At 26.7% G+C, this 24,696-nt stretch overlaps 1 protein-coding gene across 1 annotated transcript in view; it reads left to right on the top strand.

The window, feature by feature from the left end:
* Nucleotides 1-24,696, top strand: part of LOC109598845 (CCN family member 4) — a 170,122-nt gene that overhangs the window by 71,384 nt on the left and 74,042 nt on the right. Inside the window, exon 2 of the mRNA XM_049962381.1 lies at nucleotides 3,864-3,989. Within this exon, the coding sequence (XP_049818338.1) occupies nucleotides 3,864-3,989 (126 nt within the window). The remainder of the gene's footprint in view (nucleotides 1-3,863; nucleotides 3,990-24,696) is intronic.

The following is a 24,696-nucleotide window of genomic DNA, read 5'->3' as shown; positions in this document are numbered from 1 at the left end:
ATTCTGAATTATCAAATATTTTAATGTATCAGAATATTGTAGAAAATTTTAAGAATTCCAAATTTTTACATACATTTTTAAAGAAGAGTCTAAAAATAACCATAATTTACAAGTAAAACTGAAAATTGAAAGAGTACTGAAATATTACCGAATCCAAAATATTCCAAAACAATTAAAATTTTTAGTGAATCTGATTTTCAAACTTAGTCTGTTAAAAACCTTAAAAATCAAAATAATTCTTAAACTCTGACATTTTCAGAGAATACGAAAAAATTCAAATTGGTTAATGTTTATGAGGAATTTTATTTATCTAAATAATTTGGGAAGTCTTCTATGATATTTAAGAATCTATAAAATATGAAAAGTTTAAAGAATCTACATCATAGAGACTTCCTGAAGTTTCCTGAAAATAAGAATAATCAAATTAATATTTTAACTGAAATATTACCGAATCCAAAATATTCCAAAATAATTAAAATTTTTAGTGAATCTGATTTTCAAACTTAGTCTGTTAAAAACCTTAAAAATCAAAATAATTCTTAAACTCTGATATTTTCAGAGAATACGAAAAAATTCAAATTGGTTAATGTTTATGAGGAATTTTATTTATCTAAATAATTTAGGAAGTCTTCTATGATATTTAAGGATCTATAAAATATGAAAAGTTTAAAGAATCTACATCATAGAGACTTCCTGAAGTTTCCTGAAAATCAGAATAATCAAATTAATACTTTAACATCTAAAATAGTTTATATTAATTGAAGTTTCTGATGAATATTGAATTATCAAATATTTTAATGTATCAGAGTATTATAGAAGATTTTAAGAATTCTAAATTTTTACATAAATTTTTAAAGAAGTGTCTAAAAATAATCATAATTTCCAAGTAAGACTGAAAAATTGAAAGAGTACTGAAATATTACCGAATTCAAAGCATTACAAAATAACTATAATTTTTAATGAATCTGATTTTGAAACTGACTCTGTCAATAACCTTAAAAATCAAAATAATTGTTAAACTCTGATATTTTCAGAGAATATGAAAAAATTCAAATTGGTTAATGTTTATGAGGAATTTTATTTATCTAAATAATTTGAAAAGTCTTCTATGGTATCTAAGAAACTATAAAATATGAAAAATTTAAAGAATCTACACTATAGAGACTTCCTGAATTATAATGAAAATCACAATAATCAAATTAAGAATTCCAAATTTTTACATACATTTTTAAAGAAGAGTCTAAAAATAACCATAATTTACAAGTAAAACTGAAAATTGAAAGAGTACTGAAATATTACCGAATCCAAAATATTCCAAAACAATTAAAATTTTTAGTGAATCTGATTTTCAAACTTAGTCTGTTAAAAACCTTAAAAATCAAAATAATTCTTAACCTCTGATATTTTCAGAGAATACGATAAAATTCAAATTGGTTAATGTTTATGAGGAATTTTATTTATCTAAATAATTTGAGAAGTCTTCTATGATATTTAAGAATCTATAAAATATGAAAAGTTTAAAGAATTTACATCATAGAGACTTCCTGAAGTTTCCTGAAAATCAGAATAATCAAATTAATACTTTAACATCTAAAATAGTTTATATTAATTGAAGTTTCTGATGAATATTGAATTATCAAATATTTTAATGTATCAGAGTATTATAGAAGATTTTAAGAATTCTAAATTTTTACATAAATTTTTAAAGAAGTGTCTAAAAATAATCATAATTTCCAAGTAAGACTGAAAAATTGAAAGAGTACTGAAATATTACCGAATTCAAAGCATTACAAAATAACTATAATTTTTAATGAATCTGATTTTGAAACTGACTCTGTCAATAACCTTAAAAATCAAAATAATTCTTAAACTCTGATATTTTCAGAGAATATGAAAAAATTCAAATTGGTTAATGTTTATGAGGAATTTTATTTATCTAAATAATTTGAAAAGTCTTCTATGGTATCTAAGAAACTATAAAATATGAAAAATTTAAAGAATCTACACTATAGAGACTTCCTGAATTATAATGAAAATCACAATAATCAAATTAATACTTCAACGTCTAAAATAGTTTATGTTAATTGAAGTTTCTAATGAATTCTAAATTATCAAATATTTTAATGTATCAGAATATTGTAGAAAATTTTAAGAATTCCAAATTTTTACATACATTTTTAAAGAAGAGTCTAAAAATAACCATAATTTACAAGTAAAACTGAAAATTGAAAGAGTACTGAAATATTACCGAATCCAAAGCATTCCAAAATAATTAAAATCTTTAGTGAATTTGATTTTCAAACTGAGTCTGTCAAAAACCTTAAAAATCAAAATAATTCTTAAACTCTGTTATTTTCAGTGAATATAAAAATATTAAAATTAGTTAATGTTTAGGAGAAATTTTATTTGTCTAAATAATTTGAAAAGAATAAAATATGGATATATATTATTCCTGAAATATATTGAAAATCTGAATTCTTCAACTTCTAACACAGTTTATGTTAATTCAAATTTCTAATGAATCTTAAATTATCAAACATTTTTAAATAATAATATTTAAAAATAACCAAGGAAAAATTGAAAGAGGACTGAAATATTACCGAATTCAAAGCATTTCGAAATTGATTAAAATTCTGATTGTCAATCTGAGTCTGTTAAAAATCTAAAAAATTAAATTCTCTGATATTTTCAGATAATATAAAAGTATATGAAAAATCTTTTATGATTTATGAAAGAATTTTTCATAATTTAAGTTTGGAGAGTCTACTTTACACTTAATTATAATTATTAATATTAGAATTAAACTCAATCTAAACCTGACTGTTTTATTTTGTTTCTTAAATGAATATTATTGCAAAGTTTAAGATGCATTATTTAATGAAGTTTACTAAACCTTTTGGTTAAAATCCTGCTGCTTCATATAACGTTGTTCATTACTAAGATACTTCGGATTAATTCCAAACAATGTATGATGTGAAGTTGGTGTATCGAGTATGAGAGCATAATTACAAATTTTAGACAATAAATACTAGCATTGTCCCATAATTGTCTTAGCTGGTAAGCAAGTGCAACTATTCAAAACTATAGGGCCAGACTTAATCCCTTAATCTTGTGTACACAAAGAAAACTCGCTTAGGGGAAACGGAATAACTTTCCCGAACAATCCAAGTCGGTTTTGGGCGAGTCAGTGTTGCCGCCACACGTATTTATTTGTACGTGCCTCCGCCGACACGGACGGCGCCAAGTTTTGCAACAATGACGCCCTCACAGGCCGTCGCCCAACTTCTCCGATTATCGTCATTATTTCACTCTAATTTAATGCAGATGTTAGTGTTGCCAAGTCAGATGGCGAGAATCTTGACAAGTGTCGGAACTAATTCAGTCAGCCTCAATAGTTACGTAACGGGGAGTTCGTGCCTCACCGTCTGTTCACCCATATTATGTTTCAGTTTAATAGGCACCAACTGAAACGCTTATTATTAAGTTTGCATCGGCAGCCTTGACCCGGGTTTCACTCGGGATACCTTTGAGAACTCTTCGGAGTTGAGCATAATGGAGCAGGACATGTTCACTTTCTCCTCCTGCTGTGATGAATTTACAGTTGTGCCAAAGACACAAAATACACAATATTATATTACTGTCGAGTCCTTAGATATATTTGCTTGTCGGATTTAATAATGTGAAAAAGGAAATTGAAATTTTTATTGGCACAAAACCGATTACACGGAATTAGTCCCGGAAACTTTATTGCCCCAGTACCGAAGCTTAATTTTGTCCGAGGCCGTCGTTATATCCTTCGCCTTTTTTAATATAACGCAATAAAGCAATGAAGAAGTTAAATCTCTGTTTGATTTTTGTTGCAGAAAGGGAAAATGGTTTGGGGAGTTTTATTCCTGATGAGTTTTCTCAGTGTGCCCGACAACGCCTGGGGGGATAGACATCGGAAGAGGGATATCAGGAATCGGGAGGCCGTTATATATGCCGACAATGTAAGTATAATATCAATTTTATCCTTTTTATCTTTTTGTTTGACCGAAATAAAACATTGGATCCCCATCTTTTGCAAATTGATCTGTTCCTTTATTTGATTGAATTTAATTATCTAATTATGTTATATAAATTTAAACTTGCCGCCATTATATTAAACAAGTTGTACCAACTATACAACACTAAAACAAAACACTAAATTTAAACATGAAGTGGGTTATAGATAATTGCTAATATAAATAAAGTATCAGTATAATTAAAAAGGATTTTCTTCACAGAAAAACAATAGAGTCAAACCTACTGGAATAAAGGAAGAAATTTAAAAATTATTTCAATGTTTTATCAACAAGACAATAAATATTCTCATTTTTGTATAAATTATTTACTATTGAAATAAATTACTGTTTCTATGAATAAATTAAAACATTTTTAATATCAATTTAAATACTTATCATTCTAGCCACTAATTATATTATATATGTTTAAACCTGGCGCCATTTTAAGTCGTCATTAAGTGAGGTTAATAATCAGACTTTGTACCAACCACACAACACTAAAACAAGACACTAAATTTAAACATGAAATGGGTTATAGATAATTGCTAATATAAATAATGTATCAGTATAATTAAAAAGGATTTTCTTCACAGAAAAACAATAGAGTCAGACTTCTTGGAATAAAGGAAGAAATTTTAAAATAATTTCAATGTTTTATCAACAAGAAAATAAATATTCTCAATCTTGTACAAATTATTTATTAGTGAAATAAATTACTGTTTTTATGACTAAATTAAAATATTTATAATGTCAATTTAAATACTTATCAATTTAATCACTAATTATATTATATACGTTTAATCTTGGTGCCACTTTAAGTTGGCATTAAGTAAGGTTAATAACCAGACATTGCACCAACCACACAACACTAAAACAAGACTCTAAATTTAAACAAGAAATGGGTTATAGATAATTGCTAATATAAATAATGTATCAGTATAATTAAAAAGGATTTTCTTCACAGAAAAACAATAGAGTCAGACTTCTTGGAAGAAAGGAAGGAATTTCAAAATAATTTCAATGTTTTCTCAACAAGAAAATAAATATTCTCATTCTTGTACAAATTATTTTACTATTGAAAAAAATTTCTGTTTCTGTGACTAAATTAAAACATTTTAATATCAATTTAAATACTTATCAATCTAACCACTAATTATATTATATACGTTTAAACTTGGTGCCATTTTAAGTTGGTATTAAGTAAGGTTAATAACCAGACATTCTACCAACCACACAACACTAAAACAAGACATTAAATTTAAACATGAAATGGGTTATAGATAATTGCTAATATAAATAATGTATCAATATAATTAAAAAGGATTTTCTTCACAGGAAAACAATAGAGTCAGACTTCTTGGAATAAAGGAAGAAATTTTAAAATAATTTCAATGTTTTATCAACAAGAAAATAAATATTCTCATTTTTGTATAAATTATTTACTATTGAAATAAATTACTGTTTCTATGAATAAATTAAAACATTTTTAATATCAGTTTAAATACTTATCATTCTAGCCACTAATTATATTATATATGTTTAAAACTGACACCATTTTAAATCGTCATTAAGTGAGGTTAATAATCAGACTTTGTACCAACCACACAACACTAAAACAAGACACTAAGTTTAAACATGAAATGGGTTATAGATAATTGCTAATATAAATAATGTATCAGTATAATTAAAAAGGATTTTCTTCACAGAAAAACAATAGAGTCAGACTTCTTGGAATAAAGGAAGAAATTTTAAAATAATTTCAATGTTTTATCAACAAGAAAATAAATATTCTCAATCTTGTACAAATTATTTATTAGTGAAATAAATTACTGTTTTTATGACTAAATTAAAATATTTATAATGTCAATTTAAATACTTATCAATTTAATCACTAATTATATTATATACGTTTAATCTTGGTGTCATTTTAAGTTGGCATTAAGTAAGGTTAATAACCAGACATTGCACCAACCACACAACACTAAAACAAAACACTAAATTTAAACATGAAATGGGTTATAGATAATTGCTAATATAAATAATGTATCAGTATAATTAAAAAGGATTTTCTTCGCAGAAAAACAATAGACTCAGATTTTTTGGAATAAAGGAAGAAATTTCAAAATAATTTCAATGTTTTCTCAACAAGAAAATAAATATTCTCATTCTTGTACAAATTATTTTACTATTGAAAAAAATTTCTGTTTCTGTGACTAAATTAAAACATTTTTAATATCAATTTAAATACTTATCATTCTAACCACTAATTATATTATATACGTTTAAACTTGGCGCCTTTTTAAGTTGTCATTAAGTAAGGTTAATAACCAGACATTTTACCAACCACACAACACTAAAACAAGACACTAAATTTAAACATGAAATGGGTTATAGATAATTGCTAATATAAATAATGTATCAGTATAATTAAAAAGGAATTTCTTCACAAAATAACAATGGAGTTAGACTTCCTGGAATATGGGAAGAAATTTTTCAAGTTGGCCTCTTTCTCTAATTGATTGAGTTTAAAACTAATTCAATTTTTGTCTCCGAATCCACAAATCAATTGATTAAAGTTAATCCGGCGTGAAACTAGACAAATAATCTGGCCGAATTACAATATAATTAAACCAAAGACGAGTTAATAATGTCCCACCAGGACACAAAGTCCCAAACGCTCCGATTATCGGGTTCAAAGGCGGCCGTCCAATAAATTAAGTGGCATGATCGAAGGCGTCCGGGACTTAGGTGAAAGAACGCGACGCACCAAGACTGGCAGCGTTGGGAGGGTGGACGGAAGCGACCACGTCGGGGCCCAGGAAGTGCAAAGCCGATGTTACGGGATGCGATCAGATGGCCAATCATCGGCAGTCCACTTCCCTGGTCCGGTAATGGCATTTCGCTTCTCTGTAGCGCCGCGGTCCACCATCCCCATTACTCGGATCAGGGCGGAGGGTGGCGGAGGGGCGACTGTCTTTACGTGATTTACTAAATTTCGATACATTCGAGTCCGGATCTTTCGGAGTAGTGGCAGGAATTTAAGAAGCATTCTGGCTCTTCCCCAAAAGAAATATAATGTACTCGTTATTACCACTGAAGTCAATTATTCTTTTATTGTATATATTATAACTCTTATTTGTGTTTTATTTTAATTAATTATATAATTGTTTCCCTTGAAAGATTAAAAAAATATTTGTAATCTTAGTTTAATTAAGTATAATACCCTTATTTATTATATAAAATACAGTGGTAGCCAAAAAATATAGGATTCATATTATTTTATTAAATAAATTCACTTTCAATGAGTGGAAAAAAGAGGAAAATAATCAATATTAAATTAGTCTGATTTAGGTACAAAATGAATAATGGGATAAAAAGTTTATTGTAATTATTTTAAACAAAATATAAAATATTTTGATCAACTTTAATATAGTAAGGGTGACTAAATTAAAACATGTTTAATATCAATTTAAATACTTATCATTCTAACCACTAATTACATTATATTCGTTTAAACCTGGCGCCATTTTAAGTTGTCATAAAGTAAGGTTAATAACCAGACATTGTACCAACCACACAACACTAAAACAAGACACTAAATTTAAACATGAAATGGGTTATAGATAATTGCTAATGTAAATAATGTGTCAGTATAATTAAAAAGGATTTTCTTCACAAAAAAACAATAGAGTAAAAGCTCTTGGAATAAAGGAAGAAATTTCAAAATAATTTCAATGTTTTCTCAACAAGAAAATAAATATTCTCATTCTTGTACAAATTATTTTACTATTGAAATAAATTTCTGTTTCTGTGACTAAATTAAAACATTTTTAATATCAATTTAAATACTTATCATTCTAACTACTAATTATATTATATACATTTAAACCTGGCGCCATTTTAAGTTATCATTAAGTAAGGTTAATAACCAGACATTGTACCAACCACACAACACTAAAACAAGACACTAAATTTTGAACATGAAATGGGTTATAGATAATTGCTAATATAAATAATGTATCAGTATAATTAAAAAGAATTTCCTTCACAGAAAAACAATAGAGTCAGACCTCTTGGAATAAAGAAAGAAATTTCAAAATAATTTCAGTGTTTTCTCAACAAGAAAATAAATATTCTCATTCTTGTACAAATTATTTTACTATTGAAATAAATTTCTATTTCTGTGACTAAATTAAAACATTTTTAATATCAATTTAAATACTTATCATTCTAACTACTAATTATATTATATACGTTTAAACCTGGCGCCATTTTAAGTTATCATTAAGTAAGGTTAATAACCAGACATTGTACCAACCACACAACACTAAAACAAGACACTAAATTTTGAACATGAAATGGGTTATAGATAATTGCTAATATAAATAATGTATCAGTATAATTAAAAAGAATTTCCTTCACAGAAAAACAATAGAGTCAGACCTCTTGGAATAAAGAAAGAAATTTCAAAATAATTTCAGTGTTTTCTCAACAAGAAAATAAATATTCTTATTCTTGTACAAATTATTTTACTATTGAAATAAATTTCTGTTTCTGTGACTAAATTAAAACATTTTTAATATCAATTTAAATACTTATCATTGTAACTACTAATTATATTATATACGTTTAAACCTGGCACCATTTTAAGTTGCCATTAAGTAAGGTTAATAACCAGACATTGTACCAACCACACAAGACTAAAACAAGACACTAAATTTAATCATGAAATGGGTTATAGATAATTGCCAATATAAATAATGTATTAGTATTATTAAAAAGGATTTTCTTCACAGAAAAACAATAGAGTAGAACCTCTTGGAATAAAGGAAGAAATTTCAAAATAATTTCAATGTTTTCTCAACAAGAAAATAAATATTCTCATTCTTGTACAAATTAATTTACTATTGAAATAAATTTCTGTTTCTGTGACTAAATTAAAACATTTTTAATATCAATTTAAATACTTATCATTCTAACCACTAATTATATTATATACGTTTAAACCTGGCGCCTTTTTAAGTTGCCATTAAGTAAGGTTAATAATCAAACATTGTACCAACCACACAACACTAAAACAAGACACTAAATTTGAACATGAAATGAGTTATATATAATAGCTAATATAAATAATGTGTCAGTATAATTAAAAAGGATTTTCTTCGCAGAAAAACAATAGAGTCGGACCTCTTGGAATAAAGAAAGAAATTTCAAAATAACTTCAATGTTTTCTGAACAAGAAAATAAATATTCTCATTCTTGTAAAAATTATGTACAGTTATGTTAATTAATTATATCATTGTCACAGTCTTATTATATAATATACAGGGGTAGCCAAAAAAAAAATAGGATTCACTTTCAAGGAATAGAAAAAAGAGGAAAATAATCAATATTAAATATTTAAATAAAATATATAACAGTATGTTTGTCATTTTATACATGTGTATAGGCAACCCTGATTTCGAGTTTCTGGGTTGGCACTAAGATAGGTTAATTACCAGATGTCGTGCCAACCACATATAACCAAAAATGGCGCCATATTCAAAGTTAAAAAATGAAGCAATGTTTTTAAAAAGGTATTTCCTTCACGAATAAAATTAAATTAAAACGAACGAACCTCTTACTGCAAATGGAAACCGTAATAATAGTGTTTAATATTTAAGATTAATCTTGACAATTTCCTTTCCAGTTATCCACAAAATATTCCGCGGCGAACATTTATAATTCTCCCCATAAATCTCGGGGCGATTTTCTAAAAAAAAAAAAAATATATATTAAAAAAGCGGCGCAATATCAGTGTAAGTTGGAAATCCTTTTTTGGCCGGCGTCCAAGTCGATATATATTCGAAAAATGATATGGGCCCCAGACCAGACAATTAAATTCGCTAACACCACATAAATTGCTCCCGAAATTACACCAATTCATAGATAGAGCCGGATCGATATTTCGGCAGGAGGGCGAATTAAATTTACGAAAACAATGGGCATTCAGAAAATTTAAATTGGATAACTATGAAGTTTTCTGGCGGGAGGGTTCCGGAAAGGGAGGGGTGGGGGTAAAATTATAAACTCAATGGTCGAGTAAATTTTATAATGACAATCGATAACCACTAAAGCGAATTCATTTCTATTAATTAAAACGGGGGTTCAGCTACGAAACAAATTGGTCGTTGATGTTTTGGAATAAGTCTGACACTGAGTTAAAGGTTTCAATTAAGAATTATCGGTGGGCCCAATGAGGGGGTAATTAATTTCTGGCCCGGCTTAATCCCGCGTTGGCGCTTTAAAGCACCGCAACTCCCAATAAAAACTTCCCAAGTGAAAATAGTGCAAAGACGTCCTCCGCCACAAATCATGGTCAACTGAATTAGTTGTGTGTAAGCCGGCTAAACACCATAAATAATTCGGGGCCCGGTGTAATCTAAGAAAACAAGTTAAGCCGTCGAGATCGCATCTTGAAAAAGTGCGCCCCCGTGGCCGACGGCCGTTGCTCGCCTCTCGCAGTCGTTCCTCTTCGGCACGCCGCGACCAATCTACGGGGATTTACAGATGACCGTCCCCAGTGCCGGACCATTCGTTCGGTCCTTTGTGCGAGCGGGACCATTTGCGCTTTATTCCGTAAATTGATTTATCCCGAGGATGTGCTCTTAGACGGGGGTTTACTTTTAAAATGAACTGTCCGGAGTCCGGAACAAATCTTTTAATTTGTTTTGGAGCAACTTCAGTTGCTGAGTTAATATTATTACTACAATAACTCGTTAAACTTTGTTTTTTTAATTTATTAAATTATTAAATGAAGGGCTTCAACATAACAGTATTCTAAGAAATTAACACCCCACCTACAATTTTATAAATAGACCAGGAAACCAGGTCAGGGTAGAAGTAGTGCTACAACTCCTGCTCAAGATGGTTTCCTGAGACTTCTAACTTTGAGATAACGGTTTATGACTACAAAAAGTTTACAGTCTCAATTAGACAGAAGAAGATATATTATCTTATTCTCCTCTTCTCATATCCTCTTCTTCTCTCCTTTTATTTTACACTCCTTTTCTTCTCTTTTCCTCTTCTTCTCGTTTTCTCTTCTTGTCTTCTTCTATTCTTCATGTTAAGTTCAATTTTTATTTTTTATAAACGTCAAATTTTGTTAATTCGTAATTTGTTTAGAAAAACAATATTTATAAAATTTTTTGTAACTATTATAAATAAAAACCTATTTTTAAATAAATATACAAGAAATATATTAATAATAATCAATTATTATTATTAAATTCTCTACTTTCTTTACTTCTTCTTCTCTTTTCTTTTTTTTTCTTCTATTCTTCTCTTCTTCTCTTATTTTTCACTTCTTTTCTTTTCCTCTTCTTGTCATCATATTAAGTTCAATTTTTAATTTTTATAAACGTCAAATTTTTTTAGAAAAACAATATTAATAAAATTTTTTGTAACTATCATAAATAAAGACCTATTTTTAAATATATATACAAGGAATATATTAATAATAAACTCCACAAATCGTCTTTACTTTTCCACTTTCTTACTTTTATTTTTACTAAGTTCTCTACTTTCTTTATTTCTTCTCTTATTCTCTTCTTCTCTCCTTTTATTTTCCACTTTTTTTCTTCTCTTTTCCTCTTCTTCTCTTCTTCTCTTCTCCTCTTCTCTTTTTCTCTTCTTGTCTTCTTCTATTCTTCATGTTAAGTTCAATTTTTATTTTTTATAAACTTAAAATTTTGTTAATTCGTAATCTTTGTAGAAAAACAATATTTATAAGATTTTTTGTAACTATTATAAATAAAAACCTATTTTTAAATAAATATATAAGAAATATATTAATAATAATCAATTATTATTGGAACAGTGTATAACTAAACTCCACAAATCGTCTTTACTTTTCCACTTTCTTACTTATCTTCTTACTAAATTCTCTACTTTCTTTACTTCTTCTTCTCTTCCCTTTTTTCTTCTTCTATTCTTTTCTTCTTCTATAATTCTCTTCTTCTCTTCTCTTATTTTCCACATCTTTTCTTTTCCTCTTCCTCCTTTCTCCTGTTCTTCTCCTCTTCTCTTCTTCTCTTTTTCTCCTCTTTTCTTTTTCTCTCCTTGTCTTCATATTAAGTTCAATTTATTAATTTTTATAAACGTCAAATTTTGTTAATTTTTAACTTTTTTAGAAAAACAATATTTATAAAATTTTTTGTAACTATTATAAATAAAAACCTATTTTTAAATAAATATATTAATAATAATCAATTATTATTGGAACAGTGTATTACTTAACTATACTTTCTTTACTTCTTCCATTCTTCTCCTCTTCTCTTATTTTCCACTTCTTTTCTTCTCTTTTCCACTTCTTCTCTTGTACTCTCCTCTTCTGCTCTTCTTCTCCTTATCTCTTCTTCTCTTCTTCCCCTCTTCTCTTTTTCTCTTCTTGTCTTCTTCTATTCTTCATATTATGTTCAATTTTAATTTTTTTAAACGTCACATTTTGTTAATTTTTAATTATTTTAGAAGAACAATATTTATAAGATTTTTTGTAACTATTATAAATATAAACCTATTTTTAAATATATATACAAGAAATATATTAATAATAAACTCCACAAATCGTCTTTACTTTTCGACTTCCTTACTTTTATTCTTACTAAGTTCTCTACTTTCTTTACTTGTTCTCTTCTTCCCTTCTCCTCTTCTTCTCTTCACTTATTTTCCACTCCTTTTCTTCTCTTTTCCTCTTCTTCTCTTCTCTTCTTTTTCTTTTCTGCTATTCTTCTCTTCTTTTCTTCTTCGCTTCGTCTCTTCTTCCCTTTTTCATATTATATAAGTTCAATTTTTATTTTTTATAAACCTCAAATTTTGTTAATTTTTAATTTTTTTAGAAAAACGATATTATTTTAAATTTTATATTAATAATGATCAAATATTATTCGAACAGTATACTTAAAAGAGTTTTCCAGAAGCTTAACTGGACACGTTTTACATACTACTTTAGAGTAAACTAATTAAATTTAATTAGAACTGAGATTTTAATTTAAATTGACCGGACGCTTAGCACATTACCGCACAATTAAATTGGCCTGTGTATTAAAGAAAATGCAATTAAACCGAATCCAAATGAAGTCGTAGATTCCGATTAAAATAAGTAATTAATTTGAGATGCCGCCGTCACGTCTCCCGATTATTTGTCCCTTTCCAGTGATTCGTTTTTTTTTTTTCTGGTGAGGGGGGACGTAACTTTTTTAATCAGAAAACACTTGAGTTCCTAATTAGTGCCTAATTGGAGCCGAGGAATATTTCGGTGGGCGGTTAAATTGAAAAATCCCTCGGCTGTGAGGAGGTGGCGTGTTATGGTCAATAAAGTTACGTTGCCGGTTCGAACATGTCGGTTTTAATAACGCCGAAACAAAGGTGAACGTTTACCTCGGAGGGGATAAAAATGGCACGGCTGTCTGCTTATACAATGGCTGATTTAGTGGCTGGTTTTCCGGCAATCCGCACAATACGAGAGGAGGGCGTTTAATGGGGAAATGCCGCAAAGTACAAACAGCGACGGAATAAAAATGACTCGGGGTTACGTCGCGGAATCCTCGTCCCTTACAAATATAAATCCATGTGATGAGTTGATTATCCTTTAAGCCGGCGGGAAATGATACGAGCGGGATTCTTGGCGAACAAGATATTTTGCAATTATTCGGCTGCACGCCCCGTTGCACAACAATACGGATGCAACCCGTACGAATCTTGGGAAATATTGCTGATAAATCGTGGCCCGATGTAACTCGCGTGGGGGATTATTAATATGAATTGATCTGCTAGTCGGAGGATGCCGTCTAAGGATTATGGACTCCATGCGGAATGATTTCGGTACTTTGTTTATTGTGGCGTTTTACAAGAAATCTCAACTCAATCTGAACAAATATACATTGCTTTCGTTGTGTCCTATTTTTATTTTTGTGTGTTCTTCAGCTTCTAGACTTTCTTTCTACATTAGATACTCTTAAATACAAATATTGTCGTAACAAAGTTTGCATTTTAAATCTGTTTGTCGTATTTTAATACTTCAGTAAATCTTATTGTGAAATCATAAGTACTGTATGATTAAAAATTTCTGCTGAAGAAAATACAACCCCTAAAATTTAAATATAAAAAATTGTTTTTTTCTGATATTTCTGTAATCTTTGATCCAATATCGTTTAAATTTGTTATGTATTATCCTAAAATACATATCTAAAATTTAACGTAACAAACTTTTTCCATACTGTACAGTGACTTATAGTTTGGGGGGTTCTCCTCCACTTCCCGTCTTATTTTCAACGCCACCGAATATTTTTTAAAACTATAAAGCTTTTCGAGCACTTTACACGATTTAGAAGAAAAAAGGTGCTCTTGATTAATATTAATTATCACACCCGTTTTCAGGATATTTCAGTTTTAATATTTTTAGAAAATTAAAGTGAACATTAAATATGAATTATCTCGAAAACGGCTATGATAATCAAAATTTATCAAGAGTACCTTTTTCCTTCAAATTATGCAACGAATATAAAAAACTTTATAGTTTTAAAAAATATTCAGTGGCGTAGAAAATAGGACGAGAAAACGAGGATAACCCTCCAAAATCTACACCACTGTAAATATATGGAAAAAATGAAACATTAGAGAAAATCTTATTTAGATTTGCTTCATTATTGATCATATATTGTTAATAATTATTAATTATTATGTCATAGCATAATATTTATTTTTTTATTTTTTTTATATTTCCGTAACCTTTGGTTCAATCGTATATAAATTTGGTACATGTTATCCCAAAATATGTACCTACAATTCAATGTAATAAACGTTTTCCATAATAACTCAGTAGCGTAGATTCTGGGGGCGTTCCTATTTTTCTGGCTTTATTTTCCTCACCACTGAATATTTTTTTTAAATTATTAAGCTTTTCATATTTTTTTACAATTTAGAAGAAAAAAAGTACTCTTGATTAATATTAATTATTACAATTGTTTCTGAGATATTTCGAATTTAAATGTTTAAAGTAAATTAAAGTGAACATTAAATCTGAATTATCTCGAAAACGGCTGTGACAATCAAAATTAATTAAAAGTACCTTTTTTCATCCAAATTGAGTAACAAATATACAAAGTTTTATAGTTTTATAAATATTCAGTGGCGTAGAAAATAGGACGAGAAACGGAGGATATCTTCCCTAAAATCTACGCCACTGTAACAATATGCAAAAAGTTTATTAGAATAAATTGTAGATATGTATTTTAGAATTATACATACCAAATTTAAAAACGATAGGACCAAAGGTTACTGAAATATGAGAAAAAAACCGTTTCTGAAATTTATTTTTGAGGGGCTGCATTTTCTTGTGGAGAAATTATTATTATTTATATTTCATTCACTACATATTTGAGAAACACCTTGTACATAGCTTAATTCAAAATTAATGAATCAATCAAATAATACATGAACCAGTAAAATAAATTAGTTTTTACGGTACCTTATATGTAAGGAAATGTAGATGAAAATAAAAAAGTGGGATAATGGACAATCCATGATCTGTATAAAATCAATCACACTTCGATGGCACTGAAAGATTTTAACGTAAAACATAATTCATAACCGGTTTTATCCAGCTCATCATATTTTTGATTCATTTGACTAATATATTACAATCCTTTAGATTTTATGTGTCCAATATCCACACCAGTAGAGTCAAACCCATCATATTTTTGGTCGTAGTACTTCGATTCGTTTACTTTTATTACATTAATACTTCTCAGGAGCTGCCAATAAGAAACGCAACATTTATCATTTTGATTAGCACTAGAGGAAACCTGTGAATTTAACGCAAAAAAGGAGGAAATAACAAAAGGATGAACCCTGAACTCCAATCCAATCGATGCGTTAGATTGATGGTAACAATACCTCCCGAGCATTGGAACGTGACACAGGATGAATTATTTTATTTGATCTATTTCGTGTCTGAAAATATATAAAACGTAAGTCAAGGATAAAGAACTAATTATCCAAAGCAGAACAAAGAATGAAGCTTTACTTCGCATCGAAGCGAAACTTTTCGAAATGTATGTATTCATTAAGTAGTTGAGCAGGAGAGCAAAAAGAAGTTGTTTATAAAACTACAACTTTGTTTCATAAAACTTTATAAAGCCACTCCGATCCGACGCTTCCGAGCTTCACTATTCTTATGTCTGGGGATTAACTAGTTTGATCTTGTCAATACGATTTTTTTCCGATAATAGAAAAGTTTTAATGAGGGTTTAATGTTTAAAGGTGAAGTTTTAAGGAAATTATCTCGTCATGAAGAAGTACTTTAAAGTAAAAAGAATTAAAACGAATATTTTAATTGATCTTGACTCTTTGTATATTTATTTAAAAATAGATTTTTATTTATAATTTTCAAAAAAATATTGTTTTTCAAAAAAAAAAAAAATTAAAAATTAACAAAATTTGATGCTTATAAAAAATAAAAATTTGAACTTAACAGTAAGAAGAAAAGAAAGGAAAAATAAAGACGATTTGTGTTCCAATAATAATTGATTATTATTAATGTATTTATTTAAAAATTGGTTTTTATTTATAATAGTTACAAAAAATCTTATAAATATTTTTTTTTAAGAATTAAAAATAACAAAATTTGACGTTTATAAAAATTAAAAATTGACCTTAATATGAACACAAGAAGAGAAAAAGTGAAGAAGAGAAGAGGAGAAGAACAGGAGAAGAGAAGAAGAAGAAATGAAAACAATTGGAAAATAAGAGAAGAGAAGAAGAGAAGAATAGAAGAAGAAAAAAAAGAGAAAAGAAGAAGAAGTAAAGAAAGTAGAGAATTTAGTAAGAAGATAAGTAAGGAAGTGGAAAAGTAAAGACGATTTGTGGAGTTTATTTATAGACTGTTCCAATAATAATTGATTATTATTAATATATTTATTTAAAAATAGATTTTTATTTACAATAGTTACAAAAAATCTTATAAATATTGTTTTTCTAAAAAAATTAAAAATTAACAAAATTTGACGTTTATAAAAATTAAACTTAATATGAAGACAAGAAGAGAAAAAGAGAAGAGGAGAAAAAGAGAAGAAGGGAAGAAGAGAAGAACAGGAGAAGAGAAGAAGAGGAAAATAAAAGAAGTCGAAAATAGGAGAAAAGAAGAAGAGAAGAATAGAAAAAAAGAGAAGAGAAGAAGAAGTAAAGAAAGTATAGAATTTAGTTAGAAGATAAGTAAGGAAGTGGAAAAGTAAAGACGATTTGTGGAGTTAAGTTATACACTGTTCCAATAATAATTGATTATTATTAACATATTTCTTGTATATTTATTTAAAAATAGGTTTTTATTTATAATAGTTACAAAAAATCTTATAAATATTGTTTTTCTAAAAAAATTACGAATTAACAAAATTTGACGTTTATTAAAATTAATAAATTGAACTTAATATGAAGACAAGGAGAGAAAAAGAAAAGAGGAGAAAAAGAGAAGAAGAGAAGAGGAGGAGAACAGGAGAAAAGAAGAAGAGGAAAAGAAAAGATGTCGAAAATAAGAGAAGAGAAGAAGAGAATTATAGAAGAAGAAAAGAATAGAAGAAGAAAAAAGAGAAGAGAAGAAGAAGTAAAGAAAGTATAGAATTTAGTAAGAAGATAAGTAAGGAAGTGGAAAAGTAAAGACGATTTGTGGAGTTTAGTTATACACTGTTCCAATAATAATTGATTATTATTAACATATTTCTTCTATATTTATTTAAAAATAGGTTTTTATTTATAATAGTTACAAAAAATCTTATAAATATTGTTTTTCTACAGAAATTACGAATTAACAAAATTTTACGTTTATAAAAAATAAAAATTGAACTTAACATGAAGAATAGAAGAAGATAAGGAGAGAAAAAGAAAAGAGGAGAAAAAGAGAAGAAGAGAAGAGGAGAAGAACAGGAGAATAGAAGAAGAGGAAAAGAAAAGATGTGGAAAATAAGAGAAGAGAAGAAGAGAATTATAGAAGAAGAAAAGAATAGAAAAAGAAAAAAGAGAAGAGAAGAAGAAGTAAAGAAAGTAGAGAATTTAGTAAGAAGATAAGTAAAAAAGTGGAAAAGTAAAGACGATTTGTGGAGTTTAGTTATACACTGTTCCAATAATAATTGACTATTATTAATATATTTCTTATATATTTATTTATAATAGTTACAAAAAATCTTATAAATATTGTTTTTCTAAAAAAATTACGAATTAACAAAATTTTACGTTTATAAAAAATAAAAAATATAAAATTATAAAATTTTACGTTTATAATAAATAAAATATAAAAATTGAACTTGAAGAAGAGAAGAAAAAAAGTGGAAAATAAAAGGAGAGAAGAGGAGAAGAATCAGAATGTGGCATATGTTCAATAGAAAAATTTATTTACAAAATTATAGATGGTACATTAATTTCTTGGAACAGTGTATACCAAACTTGAAAGTTGTTTTTAATTAGTCAACTTATAGGTTTCAGAAATATAAAACAAAACAATCTCCCAGACACAAAAGAAAACTTTCTCCCGGTTATTTTCTTCGGCGTTCATTAATTAAATTTTTCTCGAGTTTCAATTACATTAGGGTTTATAAAGGTAAATTAATACAACCCCACCGCGGTATGGATTCGGTGAAGTGAATTGCAGCGAGAACCTATAAAGTTCAATTTCAAATTAATATTCCTGCAACGCAGCTGGACGCATTTTAATGCCACGACACACGTGGGGCAATCTCATTAAAAAATCACAAATAATCGGGCAAATTTTATTAATGTAAACGCCACAAATAATAAATAATGCGGCCGTGGCGAAGCTTAAATTAAACCATAATGTGCCCCGTAAAAAAATATTCTCTATGTTTAATTAAAATAAAATATTGCGAGATGTGTCGCCCGGACCTTTCTTTCACTCCTTGAATGGTTAATCTCCAGATGAAAAGTACGTTTTGCCCGGATTTCATTACAGCCACGTCGTTCACTGCTTTCATTTTTTTTTTTTTTTTTCTAAATTATTCAGTGCATTTTCAGGAATTTATCAGGTTGTTTGCTTTATCTCGTTTTTGCACTCTAATTCGGTTTTTTATTTATACATGTGTAAATAGTGGATTTATTTTCGGATGTTGCTACAGAAGTTTTGTTGAAAATGTAAATAAAAGAGGAAATGCTTCTAACTGGTGCAAAGCCGTTTGTGAAGTGAAACTTTTTTTTTATTATATGTGTTGGGGAAAATTATCTGCATATGTACCAATTTAAATTTTCCATCCCTTTCTACTTAAATCATATATTTATTTAATATTTAATCTATATTTCATAGTATTCACTGTATTTAAAGTTTAATTAACTGAATATTTTGAGAATAAAAAAATTGTCTGTATATTAAAATTAATTTAATAATTGTTATCCCCATTAAATGTTTATGTTTTTCATTTTTCTTTAAGAATATTTAAATACTTAATACACTATTTTATTTTTCATCAACTTTTCTGAAAATAAAAATAAGTTAAAGCAATATTTATTAAATATTTTTATTTTTTAAACTGTATTTTAAGTTTAGTTAGCTGAATATTTTAAAATTAAAAAATTAGACTGTAAATTAAAATTGTAATTCTCATTAAATTTATATGTTATAATTTTTATTTTTATTTTTTTAAATATATTTAAATACTTAATAAACTTCTTTATTTTTTATTAACTATCCTGAAAATGTAAATAAGTTAAAGCAATATTTATCAAATATTTAATATCTAATTTTATTTAAGTAAACTGTATTTAATGTTTATTTAGCTGAATATTTTGAAATTAAAAAATTGGACTGGATATTAATATTAAATTAATAATTTCTATTCTCATTAAACGTTTATGTTATAATTTTTATTTTTGATTTAAATTAAGAAAATTTATCAAGTATTTAATATACAATTTTATGTTTTAAATAAATTGTATTTAAAGTTTACTTAACTGAATATTTTGATATAAAATAAACAGGTTTAATTACTTTTTCTTTAGTTTTAATTTTATGTTACATTTTATAAGGTCGTTAAGAATATTTAGATACTTATTCATTATTGACAATTAAAATATAAAATATTAAAAAGTTGTTGAATATTACTTTTTACTGTAACCACCAAAAGAACTCGATTTAATTGGAGAATTGTTTAAAAGATAACAAACTCGATCTGCTATTTTGTTTTCTATTTTATTACATTCATTGTTTCAGCATAATATTTTCATATTTTCGGAATTTAAAGAGCATCAATGCACATATTAATTAAAATTAATAGAACGTTTATTTAATAGTTTCAGTCTGTTCATTAGTTTTTATAATTGGTGGATCCAATGTGACTTTAAAAATTGGTGGATGCGCCATCACATTGTTAAATGTAAAATTAGAAAATTATGTCTCACATAATATTAAAATATATAATAAAATATATTTACATATACATATATATGAAATAATCACTTTATTGTGTATAAATATTAAAATTATTATATATTTAATGAATTAAATTAATTTATTGTTTACAAACTACAAAATTCCATCTCAATTATTAAAGAAGTGTTTTCAACTTATTGATTTTCATTTTATTTTTAGGGACTAAATGTTTCCTTTAGTAAATAATGTTGTTAATACTATATTACTATTCAGTTTTTATAATTGGTGGATCCAATGTAAATTTAAATATTGGTGAATGCGTTACTATATTGTTAAATATAAAATAAAAATAAGTTAAAGCAATATTTATCAAATATTTAATATCCAGTTTTATTTTTTAAAGTATATTATTTAATGTTTTTTTAACTGAATATTTTAAATTTAAAAAATTGGGCTGCATATTAAAATTAAATTAATAATTGCTATTCTCGTTAAATGTTTATGTTATAATTTTTATTATTCATTTTATTTAAGAAAATTTGTTAAGTATTTAATTCCAATTTTATGTTTTAAATAAATTTAATTATTTTGTCTTTAGTTTTACTTTAATGTTATAATTTTTATTTAATAATGTGGTTAAAAATATTTTGATACACATTCTTTATTAACACATAAAATATAAAGATTAAAAAGTTGTTGAATATTACTTTTTACTGTAAAGAAAAATTAAATGCAAATCTAAAAATAAAAAATGAGGTACCTCACTAATAAAATTATATCAAAGTTCTAACGAAAATACTCTTTTATAATCTTTGTTACGAATCACAAAAAGCATAATGATGTTAAAGAAGATCCTCAAACATTTTTCTATAAATTAAATTTTAATTAACAAGAACAAAATTGTATTATTTCGGACGACGCCACTTTTGTTTTCTACAAAAGAGATTCGCAGAACTTTTGAATGCACTCAATAAAAGTTCCCCTGTTCCTTCCAACTTTTAATGAACACATCCTATTGAAGCCTATCCCGAAATATAAAAGTTGAGACGAAACTTCCTGACAGTTATGCAAAACACTTTATACTAAATAGGGAAAACGTTCAGGGAATAAGAAATCTTCATTATTTGATTAAAAGTATTTAGCGGGCAATTTTTTGGGGGTTTTAAATTAAAAAATTCACTTCTTTTTTTAGGCAAACAAGTCTCAGTTCAATTTTTAGTTTTTAACACTGAAAAAATTGTCAAGTCATGAACTGGATTTGACTAAAACAATAAAAATATATTGGCATAAACTACAAGAATATCAACTCTGTTTATTTTTGCATCGTACGTGTAATTGTTTATTTGACAAATACGTTCACACACAAATATTTAGTGAGATTGTGTTTGCAATATTATTACAGGCTTTAAATTGATTGTCGTTTGTGTACAATTAATTTATTTGTATCTAAAATTGACTGTTTAGTAAATAAGTTTAGCAGTGTTTAACGAAATTTGTTGTTGACTTGTTTAATTACATATACTGTTTGATCAAATATGATTGATTGATTTAAAGCTTTCCCCACTTTTTATTAAATTTTAATCAACGGTGTACAAATAAATTTACATTGATTATCATCTACTTTGATGATAATCTGGGGGTTATCCACTTTTCACGTCCTATTTTCTATGCCACTGAATATTTTTTAAAACTATTAAGCTTTTCATAATCTCCACACAATTTGGAAGAAAAAAGGTACTCTTAATTAATTTTGATTATTACAACCGTTTTTGAGATATTTCAATTTTAAAATTGAAAAATATGTGATCAGTACAGTTTCAGCTCAAAGATACAATAGTGACTTTACTGTGTATAAATATTAAAAATATTACACATATTTATACTGATACACTTAAAATATTGGTGAATGTGCCACATAATATATTAAATATTTGAGCTTCAGCTTCAAATCAATGTTTAGTATATAGTTTAGATCTTTCTCCATTATTATTTACTTTTGATCTTCCCTTTAGGTAATAAAAATGGAATAAACGAATAATCCCAATCTCGTCAAAGTAAAATAATTTAAATACGCACGAAATGATATGCAAATATAAACAAATTAAAATTAGCAGACACGTTCAATTAACTTTTCCTTAAATTTTTAGCACCAAGGACAGTAAACACTTCACCCCTTTTTCGTATAATATGTACACTTTCAATTTTGTTAATGAGAGAGTCTCGAAAATAATCTTAATTTGCCAAAGTTAAATTAAATAATGCCAGTCTATATTTTCAACTTTGTCTGTTGAATTCTTAATGTTTGGCTTTATACTGGGAACACTTAGTGTCAGTATTTGTTTGGAAGAAAGGTCCCTGAGTATTTTTGTCCCTTTTATAAATTTTAGGTGAATTAAATTGTTTGTATAATTAAATCAACTAAAATTTCAACTGCTTTGTTTCTTAATGTACAGAAAAACAAAATTTTGTGTAACAATTATAAATAAAAACCTATTTTTAAATAAATATACTGTTTTTTGTTTCTTGGAACTTACCTGGTTAAAAAACTGATTCAGCCCCCTAAATATTTAAATTTCAATTTAAAATTGGTCTCCGTAACAAAATCCAGTTAAAATCGATGCCATAATTAGATAGGGTAAAATGTTTGCCCTCAGTGGCATAATGTTGGTTGCATAATTATAATCAATCAAAAGTGTGCAGCCGCAAAATTAAAAAATTCAATTAAAAGAAAAACAAGAAAAAATTAAAACGTAAAACTCCGGACCGAAATTCGATATCCCCGACAGCTCAAGAGTCAATTAGACTAAAACGTTCTCAGAATACAGCCATTAAAAAAATAAAAAAACACGGCAAAAATAGTAGAAACCGTGGGCCGTGCTTTATTAACCGAAAAAGCATATTTTACGAATAACAATGGAGGACCGCACGTTATAAATTGCCCTAATAAATCTCTCAAAAAACGCTGTATTGTATTAAATACGGATTACAAGTTATGTGGATTTATTTGTACGATGATAAATTCCGTTTTATTTATTATCCGCGAGGCTAATTGAATTTCGGCATAATAAAATCGGGGGTACGTATTAAATTTCTCAGTTTATCATCCCCACGATTCGGTCGTGGGCCGATGTACTCTTGTTGCAGGATTTAATTAGGTCGGTTGTGCTGCATTTTCGTACACTGGAGAATTTACCAAAATTGCTTCTTCTTACGAGAGTTGAAAACTTACTTTGTATTCAATGTATTCAAAACAAAAAAATAAAAAATTGATGTCCTTATTAAAAAACTGTCAAGTGAAATTGATTAACCAAATTATTAAAATCAAATTAATTAATTATTAAAATTAAATAATCTTAAGGTAATTTTTTGTATTTATGTTACTTGCTTAATATTCAACTTATAAAAGTAAGTTTATGATGGAGAATTGTTTAAAAAATAATAAACTAGATCAACTATTTTGTTTTCTATTTTATCACATTAATTACATTTCTTTGTTTCAGCATAATATTTTCATATTTTTTTAAATAAAGGAGCATCAATGTACATATTAATTGAAATTAATAGGATGTATATTTAATATTTTTAATCTGTTCATTAAAACTACTTTTTATAATTAGTGGATCATAATATTCAGTAATATATATTTTCATATATATCATTTTTTACGACACTAATTTTTCTATGTTAAATAATGACTTTATTGTACATAAATATTAAAATTATCATCATATATATATATATATATATATATATATATATCAGTAATAAATAAATATATATATATATATATATATATATATATATATATATATTACTGATACAATTAAAATATTGATGAATGTGTGAATATTTAATTAATATAAAATTTTCTTATCTATTTACTATTTTTTATCAGTTCAAGTTTCTATAATAATATTTTTATCTTTAACTATTTAATCTCTATTTATTTAATTAACTATATTAGTTCATTATTTACAAACTACGAAAATTCAATTCAATTATTGAAGAAGTGTCTTCAACTTATTGATTTTCATTTTATTATTGGGGACTTTATTAAATGTTTCTTTTAGTAAATTATTTTGTTAACATTATATTACTATTCAATAATTGTCTAAATTAAATTTATCACATTAATTATACTCATTGTTTCAACATAATAATATTTTCATGTTTTCTGAATTATAAAAGCAATTAGTTAAAATAAATATGATGTATATCAGTTTGTTCATTAAACTAATTTTTATAATT

The sequence above is a fragment of the Aethina tumida genome, chromosome 2 (genome assembly GCF_024364675.1).
Source record: "Aethina tumida isolate Nest 87 chromosome 2, icAetTumi1.1, whole genome shotgun sequence".
Classification (NCBI taxonomy): Eukaryota; Metazoa; Arthropoda; class Insecta; order Coleoptera; family Nitidulidae; genus Aethina; species Aethina tumida.
This window is presented reverse-complemented; position numbering and strand designations above follow the sequence as displayed.